At 36.3% G+C, this 24,805-nt stretch overlaps 1 protein-coding gene across 4 annotated transcripts in view; it reads right to left on the bottom strand.

Annotated features, from left to right (window-relative positions):
• LOC101109941 (lymphocyte antigen 75) overlaps positions 1 to 24,805 on the bottom strand; it is a 120,891-nt gene that overhangs the window by 48,261 nt on the left and 47,825 nt on the right. For all 4 annotated transcript variants that reach the window (XR_006058954.1, XM_042244906.2, XM_042244907.2 and 1 more), the window contains exons 18-29: positions 24,410 to 24,585; positions 23,507 to 23,574; positions 23,138 to 23,217; positions 22,110 to 22,249; positions 20,272 to 20,377; positions 19,873 to 20,033; positions 12,449 to 12,578; positions 11,160 to 11,386; positions 5,175 to 5,340; positions 3,576 to 3,743; positions 2,257 to 2,373; positions 256 to 450 (exon numbers count right to left, since the gene is read on the bottom strand). Coding sequence is in view for 3 of the 4 variants with exons in the window: in XM_042244906.2 (XP_042100840.1) it covers positions 256 to 450; positions 2,257 to 2,373; positions 3,576 to 3,743; positions 5,175 to 5,340; positions 11,160 to 11,386; positions 12,449 to 12,578; positions 19,873 to 20,033; positions 20,272 to 20,377; positions 22,110 to 22,249; positions 23,138 to 23,217; positions 23,507 to 23,574; positions 24,410 to 24,585 (1,734 nt within the window). In the remaining variant the exon portion in view is untranslated. The remainder of the gene's footprint in view (positions 1 to 255; positions 451 to 2,256; positions 2,374 to 3,575; positions 3,744 to 5,174; positions 5,341 to 11,159; positions 11,387 to 12,448; positions 12,579 to 19,872; positions 20,034 to 20,271; positions 20,378 to 22,109; positions 22,250 to 23,137; positions 23,218 to 23,506; positions 23,575 to 24,409; positions 24,586 to 24,805) is intronic.

Here is a 24,805-nt window from a genome sequence, read left to right as displayed (position 1 = left end):
ACCTAAGACTAACCTACATAAAACAACAATAAACATTTACTGCTGTTTTCCCAACTGAATTCATTTTACTCCTTGAGATCAAGACCATGACAACAGGGAGTGTGTCTTCCTTCCTCTAAAACCTCCATAGTGCTTCTCATGACACTGGATACAGGGGAGCTACTCAAAACACTCAGCTGCATAATGCCCACTAGTGGAGCTAATGGCTTTACATTCTCTTTCGCTGGAGTAGAAACTCTGCCTTAGCATACTTACCCATTTCAATTTTACAAGCCAGAATGCTGTGCTGGTGAAAGTAGAGTAAGTCTTCAACAACATTAAAGGTTTGAATATCCCAGAAGCCATCAGTACTCAAGCCAGCAATAAACTTGCCATTTTTTATAGCTGGTCTTCCTGATCTCCAGTGTGTATATGACAGCGTGGTCTTATCAGACCACCTAAGAGAATTATCTAGAAAAGAAAATTTTTTTCTATGCTTAGAGATTAAATTAAGACTTGAATTATAGTTACGAGGTTAATATCTCAAACTCAAGAAATTTTCTTTTTCCCAACATTCTAAAGGTTGTATACTTCTGTGTGTTTCTCTAAAACAGCTTCCAATTTTAACAGTAAACAATGCTTATTTTTAACATAGAAAGTACAAATTATAAATATGAAAACTAAAATTTACTTACAATTCTATCATCCTGAAATAATTTAACATTTTGTTGTTACTTCATCCAATATTCATTTTTTCTACATATATGTTTAATTGTGATGAAAATTAACATAACTATGTAAAAAGTTAACATGTTATAAAACTAGTGGTAGAAAACTGGACTTAAACTATGCACAGTTTATGTGAACTGACTCTTTAGCTGCGGGGAGGTGAATGGGGGCTACTCTCTCATTGCTATGCACGGGCTTCTCCTTGCACTGGCTTCTCTGGCTCTAGGCGCATGGGTTCAGTAGCTTTGGCACACGGGCCTCGCTGCCCCACGGCATGTGGGATCTTCCCGACCCAGGGATCAAACGAATGTCTCCTCCATTGGCAGGCAGATTCTTAATCCCTGGACAACCGTGGAAGTCCTCGATCGTTTCTGATAATATAGCTAAGAAAGTACAGCAGAGGGTACAATTGAAATCTCTAACTATATCCTGGGCCTAGTTTCTGCTGCTCCACACAGGATCACTGTTTCCTCAGTCACTTTCAGGTAAAGCTAGAATTCTTGCCTGGAGAGCCCCATGGACACAGGAGCCTGGAGGGCGACAGTTCACGGGGTTGCAAATAGTTGGACTGATGACTAACACTTCCACTTTTTTTCACTGGGAAGCTTCTACCTAGTTCCTCTCCATTTTTTCCCATCCCCAAATCTGAGTATTCAAGCATCATTAGAGAAAAGACTTGGGCAACTAAATACTATCATGATGAACTTATCTTCAGCTGGCAACCCAAGTCTTAGTCATTGCTTGATAGCTTAATTTTTGTTGACTCATCTGCAAGAAAATCTTGAGTAATTTTTAGAAAGAGACAGGTTAGATAGCAAAGAGCAGACTATTTTTAAAATGGCCAGATTTGAGTAATTTAGCTTCTTTGTCTACCCTACCTCTAGCTATCATTGTCCTGTGCCTCTCATTCAGCCCCCTCTTTGAGTAAATGTATGTTTTTGAGGCTTTATGCCCAGAGAGTGATTTTTTCCTAATTTCAAAACTTTATGGTTTTTAGGACACCTCTTAATGAGTATCTTTCTAAACTGGTCTTACTTCTCCTATTATTAGAGTCTGTGTTTTTTAAAAAGTTTCATAGCAATTATATTTTGGGTTTGTGGCATTTACAATCTCAAATATTCTAGTCCATTGACAGACTATGTGTCTCCTTTTTCTAATGTATACCCCAAGCCAATGATACAAGCCCAAAAATGCAACATTAGAAGTGTATTTCTATTCTCACTCAGGTCATATACCTAGAGATATAAAGTAAGTATTAGACTTTTCTGTGGGAGTGCAGTCATTTTTAGTTAGTTTTGTACTGCTAGGATGGAAAGTGGAAAAAGGAAATCATTTTCCACCATTAAACTCTAAGCTTGGTGGTAAAGGTATTTCAGTGGCAGGGCAGAGACATAAAACCTGTCTTGGTATCTGTGCAAGTTATGCTAAGTACATAATTATAATTTTGTATGTTGATAAATACTTTGAAAACTATACTTTTACAGTGTGATAAACAAGTAGTTCATAATGAACTATGAATATAGAAAAAAAAACAGATTTACAACTTACTTTCATAAGTGATACCTAACATGACCCATGAAGCCATGTAATTGTAATGTAGAAGCTGCTCAAGAACAAAGTTGTTCTCGTTTTCATCTCGAATACTCAGAATATGTGATTTTGGATCTGGTAAATAAAAAAATAGCCAATAATTGAAATAATTATTTAGAACACTTTTTTTGATAGATTTAGCAGTTTTTACTTCCCAGTTTAATACACTTCAAAACAAACAACAGTAGAAAATAAGTAAGAGATATAGATTAAAACCATCTTGTACTACAATGAATAGGTTGAGAAGTTTTCAAACATTTTGATCTTAAATTTGGTCTCATAGAATAGTGGAAAACTAGAAGTTGAGTAGAGGATTTGAAACACTGATTTGCTTTTCCTCACAAGGCTTATTTTGAGTTGGTATAAATCCACATATATTAATGATACAATGTCAAAGACTATAACAAACAAAGCCTCTTGAATGGGCTAAAAGTAAAAAATCTTCCTTTTCCTTAGAGATCACTGTTTTACAGGAAGGTTTTATAAGTTTAATATTTCCCAAAGTGTGTTCCTCAGGGTTTCCTCAGAAAAGAGTTACATTGAAAAGAGCTTTACAAACATTGGTTAACCAAAGTTAAACTACTTCATTCATGCCAGTATTTCTCAAAGTACATGCTAATGTATATTTGATAATGTTTTAACAGGAAACAAAGATGTGTGACATTTCTCATCCTTGTTCTTTTACTAAGATTTTTTTTTTTTTTAATAGAACACCTCTTAAAAGTAGTGTTCCACAGAGCACACTTTGAGGAATAATGGTTTGATATCTTCCATAGGAATTTTCCACAAAGTTGATGCGTCCACTGTTAAAAAGTCACAAATCCTCAGTGGATCTCACAGGAAATATCTGGATAACCTTGAGAGCTAAAAGTATGCAATATGTATTTCTTTTAAGCAGAGCTGCTTCTTTACAGCTTACCTAAGCTTTCAACCACTCAAACTGACCTGTTTTCTCTTTGCCCGCAGCCTAAGTTGATTTAACATCCCATTCTCTAGTCTCAGTGTCATTTCTTCCCCTTGTAAGTAGAGTCCACTTTGTTTATACACGTGAAGACAGACTAGTTCTCTAATGGACAGGTTAAAAATGAAGGAACTCCTATACTTTCCATTTTCACTAAACACAAATTTTAATACTTTGTCATTGACAATGCAGAAATGAGGAGATGGATATTTTTGAGTTCTAGTTACTACTGCTAATTAGAAATATTTATAATATACTCAGGTGAGATTCATTTAAGAGCATAATGTAACATATAATGGCTATATAACATACTTACTCAGTGTCTGGCATTTAGAATGAACTTCATCTTGTGTTGTTACTCTGTATCTATTTTCTGTTATCAAGAAATTGTAGCAGGAGTTCTGAAATGGTATCCATGGAGTACTTAGAACAGGAGATGGACACTGAAAACTGTCAACTGGTTTGACCTCTTTCTTAGTCTCATCTAGAAAAAGAATTAATGGTATAAATTCTAATTACATATACAAATATTAAATCGTGTTCATAGTAATTAGACCTGATTTGTAGGAAATATTCAGGAAGCCAAGAAATAATAACTTAGTGATGCTTGTTCTGTTTATGCTTGAATAAAATGTGACCTCTTAACTGGCTTTCTGTAGGAAGGAAATTATTGAATACAATTTTCTTTCCCCGATGTAGAATGAGTAGAATAATATGGATAATGAAGTGTTATTAGGTTAAATGCAGTTTCTGTCTTCTTGCATTGCCAGACTTCAAATACAAGGGGCCACTTCAGAGAAACCATACAAACATAATAATAGGTACCTAAATATAACTTTGGGATTTCACCTTCAATTTTCTGGTTACTGACATCTTCTCTAATTTTAAAGAAATATTTATGAAATATGTGATGTTCTAAACAAGTTATTGCTCTAACCAAAGCAAATAGAAATAATTTAAAATCTGACACCTAGAAAATCTAAATTCAGCTTTTTTTTTCATTTTATGAAAAGGCTATACATTTAAAAAGATCCAAATAGAGATATGCTCTGCTTAAAGCCAATCAAACTGATTCAATATGTGGTAGAGACCATTCAGTACAGTATTTCTCCCAGTTCACAGCAACTCCCTTTGTGAATTAGTCTTTTTTTTTCTAACCACAAACCCACAAATGTGGGCCCCTGAAAGTTGTAAAACCACTTTCCTCTGACTGGGCTAGAGACTGCATATCTGACTCAGCTGAGTCTCTCAGATTCTCTCTACAGATATGAAAAGTGGGATTCAGAGACAGTCAATTCATCTCCAGTTATGGCGAAAACTGAAAGCTGCAGAGCTGCCATGTTTCACCATGTGCAGAGGAGCAGAAGGTATATGAAGATAAGAGTGCAGATCCACAGAGAGAGACAGAACAGAGAGGCGGGAGACCTCTGGCTTACAGACCCATTTTCCTCAGAAGGTGCAGCTCTATCCCCGTCTCCGAAGATCTAAATTTCTCTGAAGTGAGCTCATTACTGTTACTTGCAACCAAATAAACCTTAGCAGTGACTCATAAAACAAATGTGAAGTGTTGAAAAGAATTGCAAAAGAATGCCCACAGATGTAAGTTTTCCATAAGAACATAAACAAAAAGGTACACAAAATGAGGCTAACAAGGACTTAAAACTCAAAGGTCAATTACTATCATCTGTTGACAGAAATAAAGATAAAATACATCTAAAATAACAAGTTAATGACAAAATATTTAACATACAATAATTCTTGATTACAAATTTTCACAATAAATTTTGTTGTAAAAAGGACAAGATTATAATTGCTTTATAATTTTAAAACAAGATTTCAAATCCATTTTCCCCAAATTCCACTACTCATAAGACTGATAACAATTAAAGAGTTAAAATACTTGAAATTAGCATACTTCCTGAATAATAGCAAATAGCGCCTGGTTGATTATTATCACAATCCGATGTTTTCCAGAATCCATCAGTGTCTAATACTACACAGTCTTCAAGTTGTTCATTATTTTCAGACCAGCGACTAAATTGAAGATGTTTCCCATCTAACCAACCAAAATTGAGTTCATCCTGGAAGGAGGAGAAATATATTTTAAGTGACAATCCTTCTTCTTATTCCTATGGTTTGATTTGGACCCTTGTGGTCAATCTAAGGGCTTCCCTGGTGGCTCAGACAGTAAAGAATCCACCTGCAATGCAGGACTCCTGGGTTTGATCCCTGGGTAGGGAAGATCCCCTGGAGAAGGGAATGGCTATCCACTCCAGTATTCTTGCCTGGAGAATTCCATAGACAGAGGAACCTAATGGGCTACAGACCACAGGGTCACAAAGAGTTGGACACGACTGAGCGTGACTTTTAATTTTACCTTATATTTAGTACATATTTACAAAGCACTTACTACATATCAGGCATTGTTTTAAGTACTTTGCAAATATTATATTATCCTCACAACAACCATATGAGGCAACCAGGTACTATCATATATCCATTTTATGGATGAGGCAACTGAAGTTATGCACCATCACACAGAATGTAAAACCATAGTGAGCTGGGATTCAAATCCAGGCCATTAGACCCTGGAGTCCATGGTCTAAACCATTATGCTTTGCTGCCTCACACATAATTAGAACCATTGGTTGCTGGAAATCAGAAAGCTAAAATGGAGTGAGGACCACTGTGAGCACTGATTAACTTAGAGATAATATGTAGTAGTGGAAAGAACATGGGTTTGGAGCTAAGACTACTAGTTTCGAATTCTGGTTCAGTCATTTGTCAGCTTTTGATTGCAATATTACCTTGCCACATTTCCACCCCCTCTTCTATTAAATGGATGTGACACTTAATCTCATGGGTTAGAATCAATGGGGTAACATGTAAGACACATAAATCAGTGGCTAGCTGGTACACAATAAGAGCTACATGGGTGTTAGCTCCCTTTTAAACTCTCAGGCCCTGTGGATCTCACACCACTCTTTTCACACTTGTCTTCGAAAAGAAACTGCCTTATTCAGTACATTCTATTGTGCGCTAGAAATCTGTGAACATCTATCCTGACAAAACCATGACCACCTGTCTTGAGAGAGGCTTTCAAGGTAGCTACAGATGTTCAGGTGATGGGTTGCGAAGTACAGGCCTGCCTGAGCTCTCCTGTGGTGCTGCCAGGGTACCAGGCCTTACACACTGACCCACTGAGGCATGCTTTCCTGAGGCCCATGGCAATCTGGCATTACTGGCTTAAGTGGAACATTGGGAAAAGGCCACATACAGTCCCCACAGTGAATGAAAAATAGCAAATGCAGTCAAACCTCAACATCACCAACTATTTTATCCAGAATTGTTCTTCACCAGCATCCCTAAAAGATGATGCTGTGAAAGTGCTGCACTCAATAGGCCAGCAGATTTGGAAAACTCAGCAGTGGCCACAGGACTGGAAAAGGTCAGTTTTCATTCCAATCCCAAAGAAAGGCAGTGCCAAAGAATGCTCAAACTAATGCACAATTGTACTCTTCTCACATGCTAGTAAAGTAATGCTCAAAACTCTCCAAGCCAGGCTTCAACAGTACATGAACTCTGAAATTTCAGATGTCCAAGCTGGATTTAGAAAAGGCAGAGGAACCAGGGAAAAAATTGCCAACATTTGCTGGACCATGGAAAAAGCAAGACAGTGCCAAATAAACATCTACTTCTTCTTCATGGACTATGCCAAAGCCTTTGACTGTGTGGACCACAACAAACTGTGAAAAATTCTGAAAGAGATGGGAATACCAGACCACCTGACCTGCCTGTTGAGAAATAGTATGCAATCAGGAAGCAACAGTTAGAACTGGACATGGAACAATAGACTGGTTCCAAACAGGAAAAGGAGTTACGTCAAGGCTGTATATTGTCACGCTGCTTATTTAATTTATATGCAGAGTACATCATGAGAAACACTGGGCTGGATGAAGCACAATCTGGAATTAAGATTGCTGGGAGAAATATCAATAACCTCAGATATGCAGATGATACCACTCTTATGGCAGAAAGCGAAGAACTAAAGAGTCTCTTGATGAAAGTGAAAGAGGAGCGTGAAAAAGTTGGCTTAAACCTCAACATTCAGAAAATGAAGCTCTTTGGCATCTGGTCCTATCACTTCATGGCAAATAGATGGGTAAACAATGGAAACAATGACAGACTTTATTTTTTGGGCTCCAAAATCACTGCAGATGGTGACTGCAGCCATGAAATTAAAAGACACTTACTCCTTGGAAGAAAAGTTATGACCAACCTAGAACGTATATTAAAAAGCAGAGACATTACTTTACCAATAACGGTCCATCTAGTCAAGGCTATGGTTCTTCCAGTAGTCATGTATGGATGTGAAAGTTAGACTATAAAGAAAGCTGAGCATTGAGGAACTGATGCTTTTGAATGGTGGTGTTGGAGAAGACTCTTGACAGTCTCTTGGACTGCAAGGAGATCCAACCAGTCCATGCTAGAGGAATTCAGTCCTGAATATTCATTAGAAGGACTGATGCTGAAGCTGAAACTCCAATACTTTGGCCACCTGATGCGAAGAACTGACTCATCTGAAAAGACTCTGATGCTGGAAAAGACTGAAGGCAGGAGAAGGGGATGACAGAGGACGAGATGGTGGATGGCATCAATGACTTAATGGACATGAGTTTGAGTAAACTCCAGGAGTTGGCAATGGACAGGGAGGCCTGGTGTGCTGTAGTCCATGGGGTCGCAAAGAGTTGGACACAACTGAGCGACTGAACTGAACTGAGCATTCCAGTTGTAAAGTTGTAGCCAGTTAATTTCTAAACCAAGTGGCCTCGAATGTGGCCCTTTGTCCCTGTGATGTTGCCAGTACTGGGTATTACCCTGGATTCCTTCTCCTTTGCTACACTCCCAACTAACCCAGGTCCTTGGACCTTTGGAACTTCTGTTCCTTGTAGATAAGCCATTCCACTCCCTCCATCTCTTTATTGAATACTACATCTGTTCACTAAGACTGTAAATATCTCTTCACTAAATTCTAGACCTTGATGGATCTTAATTAAAACCTGTCTTTTCTAACAGAGTAAGTTCCTTTCAGCACCCACAAGGGAAGGCTATTTGTTTTTCTTAATCTCAGATACCACGGAGCCATGAGAGTGAGGTCATGGGTATTTTTACCTTCTTTAGTAATTTCCTTTGAGGTTTATGCCCTTATCACTGCAACTGCCCAGAGTCCTTGCTTCTCTCTGACATTCACTGAGATCTTGGCCCCCTGCCCATCTCTGACATTCACTACGGAGACGCCCATGTCTTGCTCTGTCCTCCTGGTCTTACCTCTAACTTAGGGCATCCTGTGTTCACGTGGTTGACTCGCCCCATTCCCAAACCTTCTTGACTTCCTCTTCTAGACTTTCACTTCAATGTACTAGAGTGACCTGCTGTCACAGTCACACTCCAGACTTCTATACCACAACGGCTGCGCTGCAGACAGTGTAAACACGCCTCAGTCCAGACCATCATCATTTCCTGCACTGATGTCTACAAGAAACTCTAACTGGTCTTCTGTCTCAGGACTTCTCACTTCCTTCCCCAGCTTCTCCACAGCATACTTTTTCTCAAGTCAAAATCTGATGTTGTTACTACCATGCTTAGAAACTTTCAAAACCTCCCCACTGGTTTTAGTATAAACTTTCATTTCTTTATATCCTGCCATGTACCAAAGATTTAAGGCAGTGTTTGAAAATATATAATAAAGCTACATAAAATATGATGAAGAGCAAAAGGGAAAAGAGAAAAAGAGGTGAAGATTGAAAACAGAATAAGAAAGAAGACCAAAATCATCAAGGGGCGGGGGGAAAAGTCACAAAACTATATGATACCAAGTGTCTTAAAAATAAAGACATGTACACAGACAAATAACCTGAAGGATATATACTAAACATTTAAACCATGTTTATCACTAGATACTGGGGATTACAGGCAGTTTCAATTTTATTCTTTTAATTTTTCTAACTTTACGATTTTTCTCCAGTGACAACACTGCTTTTGTTTTAAAAGGTTTAATGTGATTAAAACTAGGAAATGTAATAACTGATTACCAGTTTCACAAGAGACACAGTGATGCGTTTCACATAATGCCAAACATGAAAGAGAAAGGAAGTAAAAGCAATGCTACGAAGGAACTGATACTGTGAAGTCTAGGGAATCAGTTCAAGCTGACAATCTTGCTTGAACTAAGGGTACATTTTAAAATCCAGAGTTTTGGAGAAACTATGCATCTAGTCAAAGCTATGGTTTTTCCAGTGGTCATGTATGGATGTGAGAGTTGGACTGCGAAGAAAGCTGAGTGCCAAAGAATTGATGCTTTTGAACTGTGGTGTTGGAGAAGACTCTTGAGTCCCTGGGACTGTAAGGAGATCCAACCGGTCCACTCTAAAGGAGATCAGTCCTTGGTGTTCACTGGAAGGACTGATGCTAAGGCTGAAACTCCAATACTTTGGCCATCTCATGTCAAGAGTTGACTCATTGGAAAAGACCCTGATGCTGGGAGGGACTGGGGGCAGGAGGAGAAGGGGACGACAGAAGATGACATGGCTGGATGGCATCACTGACTCAATGCACATGAGTCTGGGTGAACTCCAGGAGTTGGTGATGGACAGAGAGGCCTGGCATGATGCGATTCATGGGGTCGCAAAGAGTTGGACACGACTGAGCGACTGAACTGAACTGATTCTTCAAGCAATTTCTGAGTACTGTGTTTTTTTTTTTAAATTAAACTTCTGACAAATGCTGTTGGTAATAAATTTAAAGTTTGTCAAAGATTATGTTCACTTCTGAGTTTAAGTTTTTCATCCACTCTCCAGTTCAACTTGGGGTTTGTGCAAGAATTGAATTGTCTTTCATCACTTTTTCTCCAGACAACCCTAAAACCATCTTGGTACACTGAGGGTTATCCTACAGCCTCCATGCTTCAGGTTTGCTTCACAATGCCATGGATGCTTCTATCCTACTCTCTCGATTAATTTCTCTCTAAGAGTGGATTAGGAATACTGGTTTAGGTGACACTTATCAAACGGGCTTTATGGGTCACTCGCTGCACAGATGCAGGAAGCAAAGTTCACATTACCATCTTTGTAAATGGCACCCCTATCAATAGACAACATATGCAGCCTTATATACCAGCCCTATATCTTAACTTTAAATTCATTTCAGCCGGTAAAGCATCAAATCATTACAAAGAAGGCTCAGAAAAGAGGCAAAAAAGGACTAAGATGCTGACAGAAATAATAGAGCTCTATTTTAAAGACGATTCCCTATTAATTTTAGCCAAAAGATTTGGGAGCATAAATATTCCTGTTCATGCTATATGTATGTAATTCAGTGTTGGGAATTAATAGGAGACTAGCATTTGTTGTTGGGCTAAGAGATGAATGAGAAGTACCCAAGATCAGAGTTGGAGACGGAGTGAACTGCTCTTCTAATTCCTTTGTAGAGTGGCTTAATTTCACTTTGCTTATTCAGAAAGGGATAAAAAGCCCTTTAATAATGTCCATGGGCTTCCACTCACCCAACCCCCTGTGATTTTGTAACTGCCCTTCCCCTTTCCTTTTCATTGGCTGAGGAAAGATGGCAGCTCTAGATTCCAGCTCCATCTTTGATTAGAATAAATAAAAAGAAGTGCTCAGCTACATATGTCCATTGGACATTTTTCTAAAGCTAAACAATAAAGCAGCAAATCAGTGGAAAAATGACTGCCACTAAAAATTACATACTTGATGAAATTCACTCACTGGAGTAAGATTTTATGATCTCTGGTTTTTTTTAGTCTAATAGGAGAGATGCTGTGTGCAATAAAAAAATGTCACATTCCGTCACCCAATCCTGGCAATTGGGACTGAAAACTTACATCATGACTGGAGAGTCCAATCCACAAAGAAGAGTTGCGAAGGACCGCCTGCACAGTCAGGAAGGCCTGCTGGTAAGGGTCTGTGATGCTCACCAGGTGCATGTTTTCTTTCTGACACTCTCTTAGAGCATCGGTCCAAGTCAGGGTCTTCAGGATTATTTTGTACAGGTTATTTTGATACTTCATAGTCTCTGAAGTATTCTGCAAGGTCTGTCTGCTTTCAATTTCTGTGTGTAAAAGAAAAAAAAAAACCACCCACTTGGTAAGTCATGAGATAGCTTTTGAAATTTCTCCCTATAATAATGTACTTTAGGTATTACTTATCTGTTTTAGACTTTGGGTAGGATAATTAGGTATGTTTTGCTAAAAAAAAAAAAATTCTGTTTTAGTTGATCTGATTTGGAAAGGGGAAAAGCTGTAAATAAAACTAGAGTGCAGCAAGATTACCATTTCAGATTGGTGTCAGATTCTTTCTTTGTTTGAACTGCTTCCACAAGAGAAGGTGTTAAGTCTCCCTTTACAAGTTTTCATCTGGGAGAACTCACAAAAAATGTACGAAACCACCCCTTAGAGGATATATTTGCATTATAGATTTGCAATACTTCTCTGAATTAAGGCAGTTACTAAAAACTGTAAGACAAATGAGTAAAGATTAATTTAGCAAAAAGTTCTTCAGAAGCACATGAATTAGCTACTTGAGATTCTCATTACATGACAAAGGACTTCTTTTTTTAAAACATTTGTTAAAAACTTACTGTGATCAGTGAAAACAATAAAAAATATTTTGAAAATATAGATAATGTCTACTTTTAAGTACATATTTTATTTTTATGTGGATTATAGGATAAGGCTTAGCATGTGATCCATTTATAATGCTTCATATCCTTTTATTTTTTTGAGTGCTAAATTTAACCATGAATGTTTACACTGAGTTCAGTTACAAACATTTTTTCCTCCTCTTTTCCTCATGATAGAAAGTAAAATCTGAAAAATCCCAGAGTAAATAGAACAAAATGCAGCCATAATTTACTGTCATTAGACAATTCCTATTAACAAATTCCATTAAATACTTAATTTTGATATTTAATTATGGCAATGATCTTGAAAGAAAATCACATTCTATTCAATACTTGAGCTAATTTGACTCACATGGATGTAGCCATGCTAAAATGTTAAGGAAGCTGTATGATTACAAATATTAATTAATTTATAGGATTTTTTTGTGTGAAAACATACTGTACATCTCTAACAACATAAAGTACCGTAGTTATCTAAATAATGATCTATACCTGAGTATTTCTGACATAGAGACAGAGTATGGTGTTCACTACAGGAAGTAAAATTCCACATCCCAGTAAAAGGTGATTTTTGGAGGTTGAGCATTACAGCACAGTGGTAAGATGCCTCTTCATCAAAAATCTAAACAAAAAGGCAAATATGTATAAGCAATCATGAAACTAACAGTCTGAGGATCCCAGTAAGATAATTTTATATTCCAAATTGGATTTTTCTTCCTATAGAAAAACCCATTAGGGAGCTGACCATGAAATCACTAAGAAAATCCTGATAAACTTTCAAAACATGGGAAAAGGGCAATTAACTTTAGAAATCACAAACCAAAATAGTAGTAATATTGATAAATACATCTTCAAAACAGATAAAGAAAACCTGTTAGAAGACAAAAGCAATTATAGTAATATTTAACACTCTGCTCTCATTCTTAACATTGCAAGTAAGCAAAAAAAGTGATGACAATTATTAGATACTTATAAACTTTTTATAATGACAAATGGTGTTCCATACAAGAGAGAACTCACCTTAAAGCTTTGATCCTATACTTGTCACTATGAAACATCCATATATAAAAGTATCTATTTAGATTTCATTTGTTGACCACAAATCAGTAACATTAGACATGAAAATTTATTCAAAGTATATTATCCCTACACTCTTCTAAATGTTTGAAACATATTACTCTTAGAAAAATAAGAAAAGTAAGCTTATCCCAAGTTGGCAATGAACAGGGAGGCCTGGCGTGCTGTGGTTCATAGGGTTGCAAAGAGTTGGACACCACTGAGCGACTGAACTGGGCTGAACTGAACTGAAGCTTATCCAAGGAGCTATAATATTTTCTTTTAAATACTACATGCATGCATACATACTAAGTTGTTTCAGCCATGTCTGACTCTTTGCGACCTGGTGGATTGTAGCCCACCAGGTTCCTGTGTCCATGGGAACCCATGTCTCTTACATCTCCTGCATTGGTAGGTGGGTTCTTTACCACTAGCACCACCTGAAAGTGAAAGCTGCTCAGTCGTGTCCAACTCTTTGCGACCCCATGGACTATACAGTCTGTGGAATTCTCCAGGCCAGAATACTGGAGTAGGTAGCCTTTCCCTCCTCCAGGGCATCTTTATAAATAAAAAACTGAGGCTTCAGAGAAGTGAACTTCCTAGGGCATACTAAATGGCTGAATGGAATTCAAATCCAGACAATCTGACTCTAGAGTTTGGCCCTCAACTACTGTACCAAATCCCTGTATGATTAAAGAATGATCTTGGAACAGGATTCTAATATCACACGGTTTTGTTCCTTCAGACTTTCAAAGAAAGATAACTTCCCAGGCTGAGTCATAATCTCAAAACACAAAGGCAGAAAACTACCCAGTTCATCTTATGAAGCTGGCACAATCAGAAAAAAAAAATCTAACAATATGGCATTAAAAAAATTAACTCTATGAACAGAGATGAAAATATCCCCAAATAAAATTCTAACATCTAATTCAGTAGAGTAGTAAAATAATAATCCACCTTCAGTAATTAGGTTTTATTACTGAAATTAGGTTTTATTTAGGAGATAAAAATGGTTTTATCACAACATCTATCAATGGGCCACACGTCCATGGGCCTAATGGGGAAAACTATATGACACAATTTTAATAGATGTTGAAAATAAATTTTATTTTATTATTTTTTTGGAAAATAAATTTTAGAAAATCTACTACTTATTCTTGAATAAAAATTTAAAATAAACTAGTTATAGAATGATATATCTTGAACAAAAAGTACACATCAAATATAAAAAAGAAAGACTATAGGACAAAGATAGTCCTATTAGAGTCCAGATCAAGTGTAAGATATTATTTAATACTCCTGGTATTTACCATGGTTCTGGAAGTCTTACCACATGTAGTGAAGTGTGAACTGTTATTTGCAAATTATGATTTTCTAATTAGAAAACTCAGGAAAATCTAGTGAAAAACTCGGAGAAGTAGTAAGAGTTTTTAGTAAGATGGATACCTATGAAATAAATGTACAAAAATTTCCAAACAATAGGTTTCCTACACATCAATAAGAAAATTTTAAAAAAGCTGCCATTCTCAATGGCAATAAGAAAGATAATTTCTATGAAAACATCACTGAGGAATTTAAAAGGAAGACTTGAATTAGTGGAGAGACATGTTACACCATATTCTTGAGGAAAGATTAACAAAGAGATGTCAGTTCTTCCTAAAATGTTGTCAAATTCTCACCAGATGTTTTCTATTTAATTGTTTAGAGTGGAAATTAAGTAAATAATTCTAGTTTGCCTTGAAGAATAGACATAACAGCTAAAAATTTTTAAAAGCAAATAATAAAGGATAACTAATCCTATTATATTTTTTGAAATATGGGAACATGGTAGTATTTAGAGCAGTGTGAGAGCTATACAGGAGTATGTCTCATACATAGATGCACACACACACACTTCACATATGATAAAGAAGGCATTCTATATTGATTTTAACAAATGGAAGTATATGCAACAAATGATGCTAGAAAATTGGCCAGGATTAGGGAAAAGGATTAAGTATCCATTGACAATGTATACCATATACAATGGATGTATCATGTTGTCAGAATAAAAAGGCAAGCTATAAAACAAAAAGAAGAAAATAAAGGCATATACTTAACTAACATTATAACCTTAAAAGAATAGAGGGGAAAAAAAGAAACAAATAGAGTTAAACATGCAACAAAAAAATCAAAACTTATTTCTGTAATATTTTTGGTATTTAGACTCAAAGAAAAATCCTATGAAAATATTTGCAATAAATGCAAGAAACACAGGGTTTGTACAGTTAATGTTTACACAGTCATAAAAACAGTAAGAATTACAAGAAGACTTTGACAGATAAATTTTCTTTTTTTTCCCTTCATTTTTCTTTCTTTCTTTTTTTAAATTTATTTTTTATTTTACTTTATAATACTGTATTGGTTTTGCTATAAATTGACATGAATCTGCCATGGGTGTACATGAGTTCCCAATCCTGAACCCCTCTCCCATCTCTCTACCCATATCATCTCTCTGGGTCATCCCAGTGCACCAGTCCCAGGCATCCTGTATCCTGCATCAAACCTAGGCTGGTGATTCGTTTCTTACATGATAGTATACATGTTTCAATGCCATTCTCCTAAATCATCCCACCCTCTCCCTCTCCCACAGAGTCCAAAAGTCTATTCTATACATCTGTGTCTCTTTTGCTGTCTCGCATACAGGGTTATCATTACTATCTTTCTAAATTCCATATATATGTGTTAGTATTCTGTATTGGTGTTTTTCTTTCTGGCTTACTTCACTCTGTATAATCGGCTCCAGTTTCATCCACCTCATTAGAACGGATTCAAATGTATTCTTTTTAATGGCTGAGTAATAATCTATTGTGTATATGTACCACAGCTTTCTTATCCATTCATCTGCTGATGGACATCTACGTTGCTTCCATGTCCTGGCTATTATAAACAGTGCTGCAATGAGCATTGGGGTACACGTGTCTCTTTCAATTCTGGTTTCCTCGGTGTGTATACCCAGCAGTGGGATTGCTGGGTCATAAGGCAGTTCAATGTCCAGTTTTTTAAGGAATCGCCATACTGTTCTCCATAGTGGCTGTACTAGTTTGCATTCCCACCAACCTTGTAAGAGGGTTCCCTTTTCTCCACACCCTCTCCAGCATTTATTGCTTGTAGACTTTTGGATTGCAGCCATTCTGACTGGTGTGAAATGGTATCTCATTGTGGTCTTGATTTGCATTTCTCTGATAATGAGTGATGTCGAGCATCTTTTCATGTGTTTGTTAGCCATCTGTATGTCTTCTTTGGAGAAATGTCTATTTAGTTCTTTGGCCCATTTTTTGATTGGGTCGTTTATTTTTCTGGAATTGAGCTCCATAAGTTGCTTGTATATTTTTGAGATTAGTTGTTTGTCAGTTGCTTCATTTGCTATTATTTTCTCCCATTCCAAAGGCTGTCTTTTCACCTTGCTTATAGTTTCCTTTGTTGTGCAGAAGCTTTTAATTTTAGTTAGATCCCATTTGTTCATTTTTGCTTTTATTTCCAGTATTCTGGGAGGTGGATCATAGAGGATCCTGCTGTGATTTATGTCAGAGAGTGTTTTGCCTATGTTCTCCTCTAGGACTTTTATAGTTTCTGGTCTTACATTTAGATCTTTAATCCATTTTGAGTTTATTTTTGTGTGTGGTGTTAGAAAGTATTCTAACTTCATTCCTTTACAAGTGGTTGACCAGTTTTCCCAGCACCACTTGTTAAAGAGATTGTCTTTTCTCCATTGTATATTCTTGCCTCCTTTGTCAAAGATAAGGTGTCCATATGTATGTGGATTTATCTCTGGGCTTTCTATTTTGTTCCATTGATCTATATTTCTGTCTTTGTGCCAGTACCATACTGTCTTGATGACTGTGGCTTTGTAGTAGAGCCTGAAATCAGGCAGGTTGATTCTTCCAGTTCCATTCTTCTTTCTCAAGATTGCTTTGGCTATTCGAGGTTTTTTGTATTTCCATACAAATTGTGAAATTATTTGTTCTAGCTCTGTGAAAAATACCATTGGTAGCTTGATAGGGATTGCATTGAATCTGTAGATTACTTTGGGTAGTATACTCATTTTCACTATATTGATTCTTCCGATCCATGAACATGGTATATTTCTCCATCTATTAGTGTCCTCTTTGATTTCTTTCACCAGTGTTTGATAGTTTTCTATATATAGGTCTTTAGTTTCTTTAGGTAGATATATTCCTAAGTATTTTATTCTTTTCGTTGCAATGGTGAATGGAATTATTTCCTTAATTTCTTTTTCTACTTTCTCATTATTAGTGTATAGGAATGCAAGCGATTTCTGTGTGTTGATTTTATATACTGCAACTTTACTATATCCATTGATTAGCTCTAGTAATTTTCTGGTGGTGTCTTTAGGGTTTTCTATGTAGAGGACCATGTCATTTGCAAACAGTGAGAGTTTTAGTTCTTCTTTTCCAATTTCGATTCCTTTTATTTCTTTTTCTGCTCTGATTGCTGTTGCCAAAACTTCCAAAGAATAAAAAAATTCACATTTGATGAAATTAAAATTATTACTGAATTTATATGCTTTTATTAGAAATCAGAGCAACAGAAATCTAACAAATGCTTTTACTAGAAATCAGAAAATATGGTATCACTTAAACTAACAAATTAACAAGCATTTTTAAAAGATAATGCTCCTTAGAGCACTTTAGTAGAGGCAATGTAGTAAACAAGCTAAGAATGCTACCTCTACAAGAGACTCAGATTTAAAAGCCGACTCTGCATGTATACCCTGAATGACTTCTGGCAAGTTATGTGACTCTCTGTCTCCACATTTCTAAGATAGGAGAGGCGTACTGACTGTTTCACATTTTTTGTGCAGATCAAATGAAATGATACATGTGATGCATTAGCAGAATGTATGACACATTAGCTGCTCAGTAAATGTTGGAAATTATTAATATACTGGTATGAATAGCAGAGTAATCACAACATACTGCTGACAAAAAAATAAACTCATAAACCTTTCTGGAAAGCAATTTGTTAACCAGAGTTTTGTAACTACTTATATCTTTTGATCTGGCTACCTAAATCTATCCTAAGGAGGTAACCTGAAATATATAGCAAAGATTATACACAAAGATGTTAACTGCAACTATTTAAGATTACGCAAAACTGAAAACAATGGAAACACTCAGCATTGTATAGGTAAATGATGGCAATGTATATCAAGAAACACTGTGCAACCATCAAAATGGTTATCAAGTATATCCTTTAATGGTATAAGAAACTATTGATACTTATATAATACTAAATGAGAAAAGTAGATACAATAGTATATAATCTTATCTAAGTCAAGAAGACAGTGTATAGAAAAGTCCTAGAAGAAAAATGCTGAAATATTCATTGTGATTCCCTCGATCAGGATTGAAATATGGTTTGAAACTCATTTAGTAGGTCATGAAATCACTTCAGTGGATCTTGATTCTTACTTGTGATAATGAAATAGAATAGGATAGAATACAGAGAATAGACTGACTATACTAGGCTAAAGCAGACTAGAATAGAAAGCAATATAAGCTCTAAGGGTAAGTATTATTACCTGAAATTTTTGTTTAAATTCAGTATTATATTTATATCTATGTGCTAAATGGTTCTTTAAATGTATTTCTTACTATGGGGCATGAATTAAAAGTTTAAAAGCTACCAGCCTAAATATAAGCAGGATGTAGGTTGATATTTTTCTTTATGTTGTTTACTCTTTTATAACTTCCAAATTTTCTATAATAACCAAGCATTATTTTGATATTTACTTTGTAATAATTACATGTTTCAGTTCCCTTTGCCATCAAAGTCAATCTTGAGCAAAGTTCCATTGCATCAGTTATATCACTAAATGTCATCTAGCATGTACTTTTAACCTCTTAATAATTTTTGTTTTCTGTGCAAAAGATGGTTTGTATCCAGCAAATAAGGAAGACAGAAGCAATGGACAGTAATATCATGATACAGGATAACTATTGTTAAAATAATGCCTTCTTCCCTTCTACAGCTTCTTTACATTTAGATCTTGGGGAAAAATGATCACCAATCACCAATTGTGTACTTTTTACTTCAGAAGACTAAATCTGACAGCTCCAAATTCCAAAATGATAAATAAAGCCTTTATATTAGCTTTTATTTGCAGCTCACTATTGATGGTTTTGGGCTTCCCTGGTGGCTCAGATGGTGAAAAATCCACCTGCAGTGTGGGAGATATGGCTTTGATCCCTGGGTCGGGAAGATCTCCTGGAGGAGGGCATGGCAGCCCACTCCAGTATTCTTGCCTGGAAATTTCCATGGACAGAGGAGCCTGGTGGGTTACAGTCCATGGGGTCGCAAAGAGTCGTACACAACTGAGTGACTAAGCACAATGAAGGTTTTACATGGTTATAAAATAAGTGCTATGGAATCTGATGCTACTATGAAACACTAGGGCACCTACACAAAGGCTGGGGAAGCTATGTTGTTGTTCTTCTTGTGAAGCTTTCTTGATAAAATTCATAGATGGTATAATTCACCCATTTAAAGTATACACTCTATAGTTTTCAGCATATTCACAGAGTTGTGCAACCATCACCCTCAATCAATCTTAGAACACTTTCACCACCTTAGAAAGAAATCCCATATGCTTCAGCCATCACTGCCAATCCTTCTAGCCTCCTTAGTCTCTGGTAAATAGTAATTTATTTTCTATCTTTATAGATTCGCCTATTTGGATGTTTCATATAAATGGACTCATAAAATAGGCCATTGTTCTTAACCCAATAATTTGTGAAAGGCTCAGGTATTTCATAGAGCTACAACACTGTACTGATTAAAAGAACAAACAAACTTACATTTGGTGGTATTCGCAGCCTCCGACCAACCAATAATGGGTGAAAGTTACTGTACGTCAGCTCTCTGTTATCCATCCATTTGTTTATCTTTTCATAAGCCGTCCAGCGCAAACCAATCCATAAAGAAGCTTCCATACCCGGAAGCAGGGATGTAATAAAATCTGTCAGAAAGATACATATTTTTTTTAAAAAGCATCTGATTTATTGAAATTAAAGGTATACTAAAAATGTCAATGAATACTTTGAGCTTATCTAACTATCAAGATAATCTTTGGTTATCACCTAACTATAAAAAGTAATTTAATAAGATTCTTTTCATATGTTAATTCCCCACATCTTACCAACAGGAACTTGGCCCCCAGATCAGAATAAAATATGTTTACAGAAAAATTCGGCTACCTTGCTCTCTCTGGCTCAACACTGAAGGAAGGGTTCCACCATAGGTATGACAAATATCACTGGCTTCAGAAAATGTGACAGATTTGGGGTTGATCCTTAGAAAACACTACAAACAAAGAATACACACGAAGTATAAAATTTCAGACAAATGAAAGTTCATATAAGAAGTAAATGCCTTATCTTTTAGAGAGCTGCTAATTTTTTGTCTGTAAGGTACAGAAATGTGCAAAGCAGTGTCATAAGACTGCAGACCTATACTCTCAATTTAAACAACTGAAGAGCAGTCTTTGAACTATTGTTTTAAAAATTTCCAATTTACTGAGTACATCCTTGTGCTAAACACTTTGCACAGCATTATCTCATTTAATTCTCACAACAAATGGGGAAATGGAAGCACAGGAACATTAAGAAACTTTACCCATAAGTGAAATAGCCACAGCATGGTCAGCATTTAATTGCTGCTCCATTTGATTTCAAATATGTATTCTTTACCATTACCTTATATTAAAAAAACACACCACATTTTAAAAGAAATCATCCCATTGTCTCTTGGCAGGATATTTTAATTCAAAGGGGTGAAAGGGATTAAGAGATACAAACTATCAGACTAAAATAAATAATTCACAGGGATGTTATAATTTTACAATAACTTTGTATGGTATATAATCTATACAAATATCTGATCACTATATTGAACACCTGAAATTAACATACTATTTTCAGTAAACTATACTTCAATAAAACAAATAAAAACTCTACAAATTTATATCAACTATGTAAATTAATCTAGTCCTAGCACCTTGGGGGAAAAAAGATTATTTTAATTTTAAAAAGTCAAAATATACCCCTAATATTTTAAATTTACTACAGACGCTTTCAGTTGCCAGACCCATCTCTTCCTTTTTCTGTTTGATATTATAGTTATGTTACTGTGTAGTAGTATGGCCCAAATTATGTTCCTTGAAACATTCTACAAAAATTTTTTTTTCAGCCTCCTTACAGACAAGAGTGGCCAGAGAGATATAAAGTCATTGGGAGACTTCTAGAAAAGACCCCCGAACAAACACCCTGAACTTGAGCTTGGAAGCCTCAAGTTAAGGACGGTAGAGCAGAAAGACAAAGGGAAGTCTGGTTTTGAAGACCACAGAGCTTTCATACCAACCCCAGCCTGCTTATCTTCAAATTTCTTTTATCTGAGAGAATAAATGTTTTAGCATACTGTAGTAATTTCTCTTTTTAGCAGCCAGTTGCATTTCCTAAGATATATACACCAATATGAATTGTGCATCTCAAGGAGGCAAATATAGAACGTGGCACTTCCCAATCTATTTAATCATAAACCCTACTCTGGAGGCAAGATCAATGATTAATATTTTGTCAGCATATGTGTATATTCCCCAAAAGTAGTTTGGGAAATGTTGATTTAATTTGATTGATAAATGCTGCTTGGGTGTTTTCCTTAAGGAGGAAAATTTATCAGCTAGAAATTCAGTCAGTTTCCTACATACCAAAGAGATAGCCCTGACTAGTTAATGTACTATTCATTGAAAGATCAACTTCAGCAATTTAAGTGTTAGCAGCAATGGAACAGGAACACGGTATTCTAAAAGGCTGGCTGTTGCTGCTGCTGCTGCTGCTGCTGCTGCTGCTGCTGCTAAGTCGCTAGGCGTGACTAACTTGAGAGTAACTCCGTTTCTGAAAATGTAGAGAATCAGGTGAGATACTGAAATATGCAGAGTCTATTTTAGTGAAGTTACTTGGGATGTCATTCTGCCATGGGCCAAATAACCTTCATGAAAGCAATCATCATCTGCACAATGTAGCAATTCCCTTTTTACCTTGTTCTGAAAGGTAATCCAGTCCCCAGAGCACTGCACTTTAGCTGCAGAATCTGGACTATATTTTTCTAATGAAGATACATTGTATTTTTCACAGACAAAGGGCAACTTGGTACTACAGTCTGCAGGTTTTCGTAAATCTGAGAAGTGAAAAGCAAGATTACTGTGGTGATAATTTTCCATTCAGCACATTTTTAAAAACAATCCAGTAGTAAAGAAAGTCTTTTTAAATCAATATTTCCCAAATGGTTAAAGTATATGCTTTTTCTTCCCTAGCTATTTTTGTCTCCTATTATTATTACTCATTTCAATAGGTTGTTGCATACCAATATTGCTTATAAAAATGCACAAAATTGGTGCATTTCCTAGTGGCAGGAAACAGAGAGATAAAGGCTCTTGGGGAGGGGGATAGAGACCTAAACTATACTTTAGAACTGCTGCCTGCTCATCTATGTGAATTTGTCTATACCCTCATCAGTTAGGAAAGGGTAAGTAACTGCTTTAGCAACTGAAAGTCGCTCAGTCACATCTGACTCTTTGCGACGCCATGGACTATACAGTCCATGGAATTCTCCAGGCTAGGATACTGGAGTGGGTAGCCTGTCCCTTCACCAGGGAATCTTTCCAACCCTGGGATTGAACCCGGGTCTCCCTCATTGCAGGCGGATTCTTTTACCAGCTGAGCCACAAGGGAAGCCCACAAATATTGGAGTGGGTATCCTATCCCTTCTCCAGCAATTTTTCCCAATCCAGGAATTGAACTGGGGTCTCTTACATTGTAGGCAGATTCTTTACCAACTGAGCTATGAGGGAAGCTCAACTGCTTTAGGATAAAGGAAGTCAAAATATTCTCAGTGAAAAGCACCTTTACTTGCATTTGGAACTTGAGCTATTGTCATTAGCAATAAATCAGAACAAGATAAAGCTACCACATGTATAATCAAAAGGAAAACAAGATTAACCTAGTAATTGAACCTGAAGTTCACATATTACATAATCAACATTAAAGGATTTGGAATTAACCTTACCATTAAACCAAGTCTTGGCAGACAGGTAAAAGCATTCCTCTCCAAATAGTATAGGAAAGCGATGCCATGGGTCTCGTGAGCTGAAAGAAGACGAGAGATGTGACAGCTTGCAATGTAGTTACATGTTCCATCTTGGGCTTTACTGTAAGCAATTTTAGTTCTAAATTTAATGTTAGGCCATTATTTTATACTGCTTTTTTCTTGATGCTCATTTGCAACAGGATTTGGTTTCTCAGTCTAGGTAGTTAAGGATTAATGCTCAAAACTAATTATAAATAACTGCTCCATTTAGTATTAAATAAAAGGGGATTTGGGACAGATTCTTTTACATGATAACTTTACAAAGGCAGCATCAAAGATGTCACATACTGTATAAAACGATGTGATATCAGCTGTTCAGTAGTTCTCACCCACCATTTCTGCTCATCACTAGATATCTGAAAAAAACAATACAAAAACAAAACAACCAAGTGAACACCCACCCTTACATGTACTAACTTTTCTAGGAGAGTTTTGATTTAAATACCCTGGCTTATCAAAATCATAAACCACTAAAATTTCTGAATATTCATTAGTTTACTAAATTACATAAACTGGGTCCTTTCACTGAAGAAAGTAATTTAGAAACTTTTTTTTATATTCACATGCCCTATTTTATATACAGAAAATATGGTCACTGTAATTGTGGACATACATTAATGGAACATATAATATTCTACTGCTACCAATTATAAATTTTCAAATATATGAATTACTTTTCCTCTAAAAAACTATTTTGCAGAGTTAGTTATGCTTAGAAATAGAATTTCAAGTTAACTACAAAGTTAAAATAACTTTTGGCGCTCATCTTATCAGTTGACATTTATAATTAATCTTGAATATTTTAAAACATTATACAGTTCTATTTAAATTTTTTCTAACATGCAGTGATGAACTTACAGGTTGTTAGGCAAACTTCACTTGAGAGTAACATTCAACTTTTGTACATTTAAAAATTTTTTAACAGAATAAATACAGTTTCCCAGGTGGCTCAGTGGTAAAGCATCTGCCTGCCAATGCAGGAGCCACAGGTTCTGGGCCCAGGTTCAGTCCTTGGGCACAGAAGATCCCCTGGAGGAGGCAATGGCAACCCACTCCAGTCTTCTTGTCTGAAGAATCCCATGGATGGAGGAAGCCGGGCCCATGGGATTGCAGAGTCAGAAACAACTGCGCACACATGCCCAACAGAATAAATATAAAAATTTAAAAATAAAATACATTCTTTTAAATTACATTTGCTATCTTGTTTTTGATGGCTCTTAGTCCTGTAAAAGATGTTAAACTAGCCAGAGAACTGTGATTACTATCACAATACAGAACAGCTTCTTCATAGCTTAAGCGGGGATCAGCAACAAACCAATATTCACTCCCTTCTATTACAACTGGAGGTCCATGAATTCCAGCACGCTCTAAAGAAGAAGAACAGCAGAGTCAGGACTGCATAAACTCAACTGCACCCTCTCAGCATGCATGAATACTCAAAACTATTTATAAATAGTAATCCATTTAGATTACTGGCTCTCTTTGCCCATGGTAGTTCTGCCTGGAAGGATTCAAGGATTTCTGAGCCAGTGAGCAGCTCTTGTACCCTCCTGTACTCGTGAAGAAGGCTAAATCCAGCCTCAGAGT

Source organism: Ovis aries, chromosome 2, assembly GCF_016772045.2.
Source record: "Ovis aries strain OAR_USU_Benz2616 breed Rambouillet chromosome 2, ARS-UI_Ramb_v3.0, whole genome shotgun sequence".
NCBI lineage: Eukaryota > Metazoa > Chordata > Mammalia > Artiodactyla > Bovidae > Ovis > Ovis aries.
The sequence above is the reverse complement of the archived record's forward strand: the minus strand, read 5'-3'. Positions and strand labels throughout refer to the sequence as shown.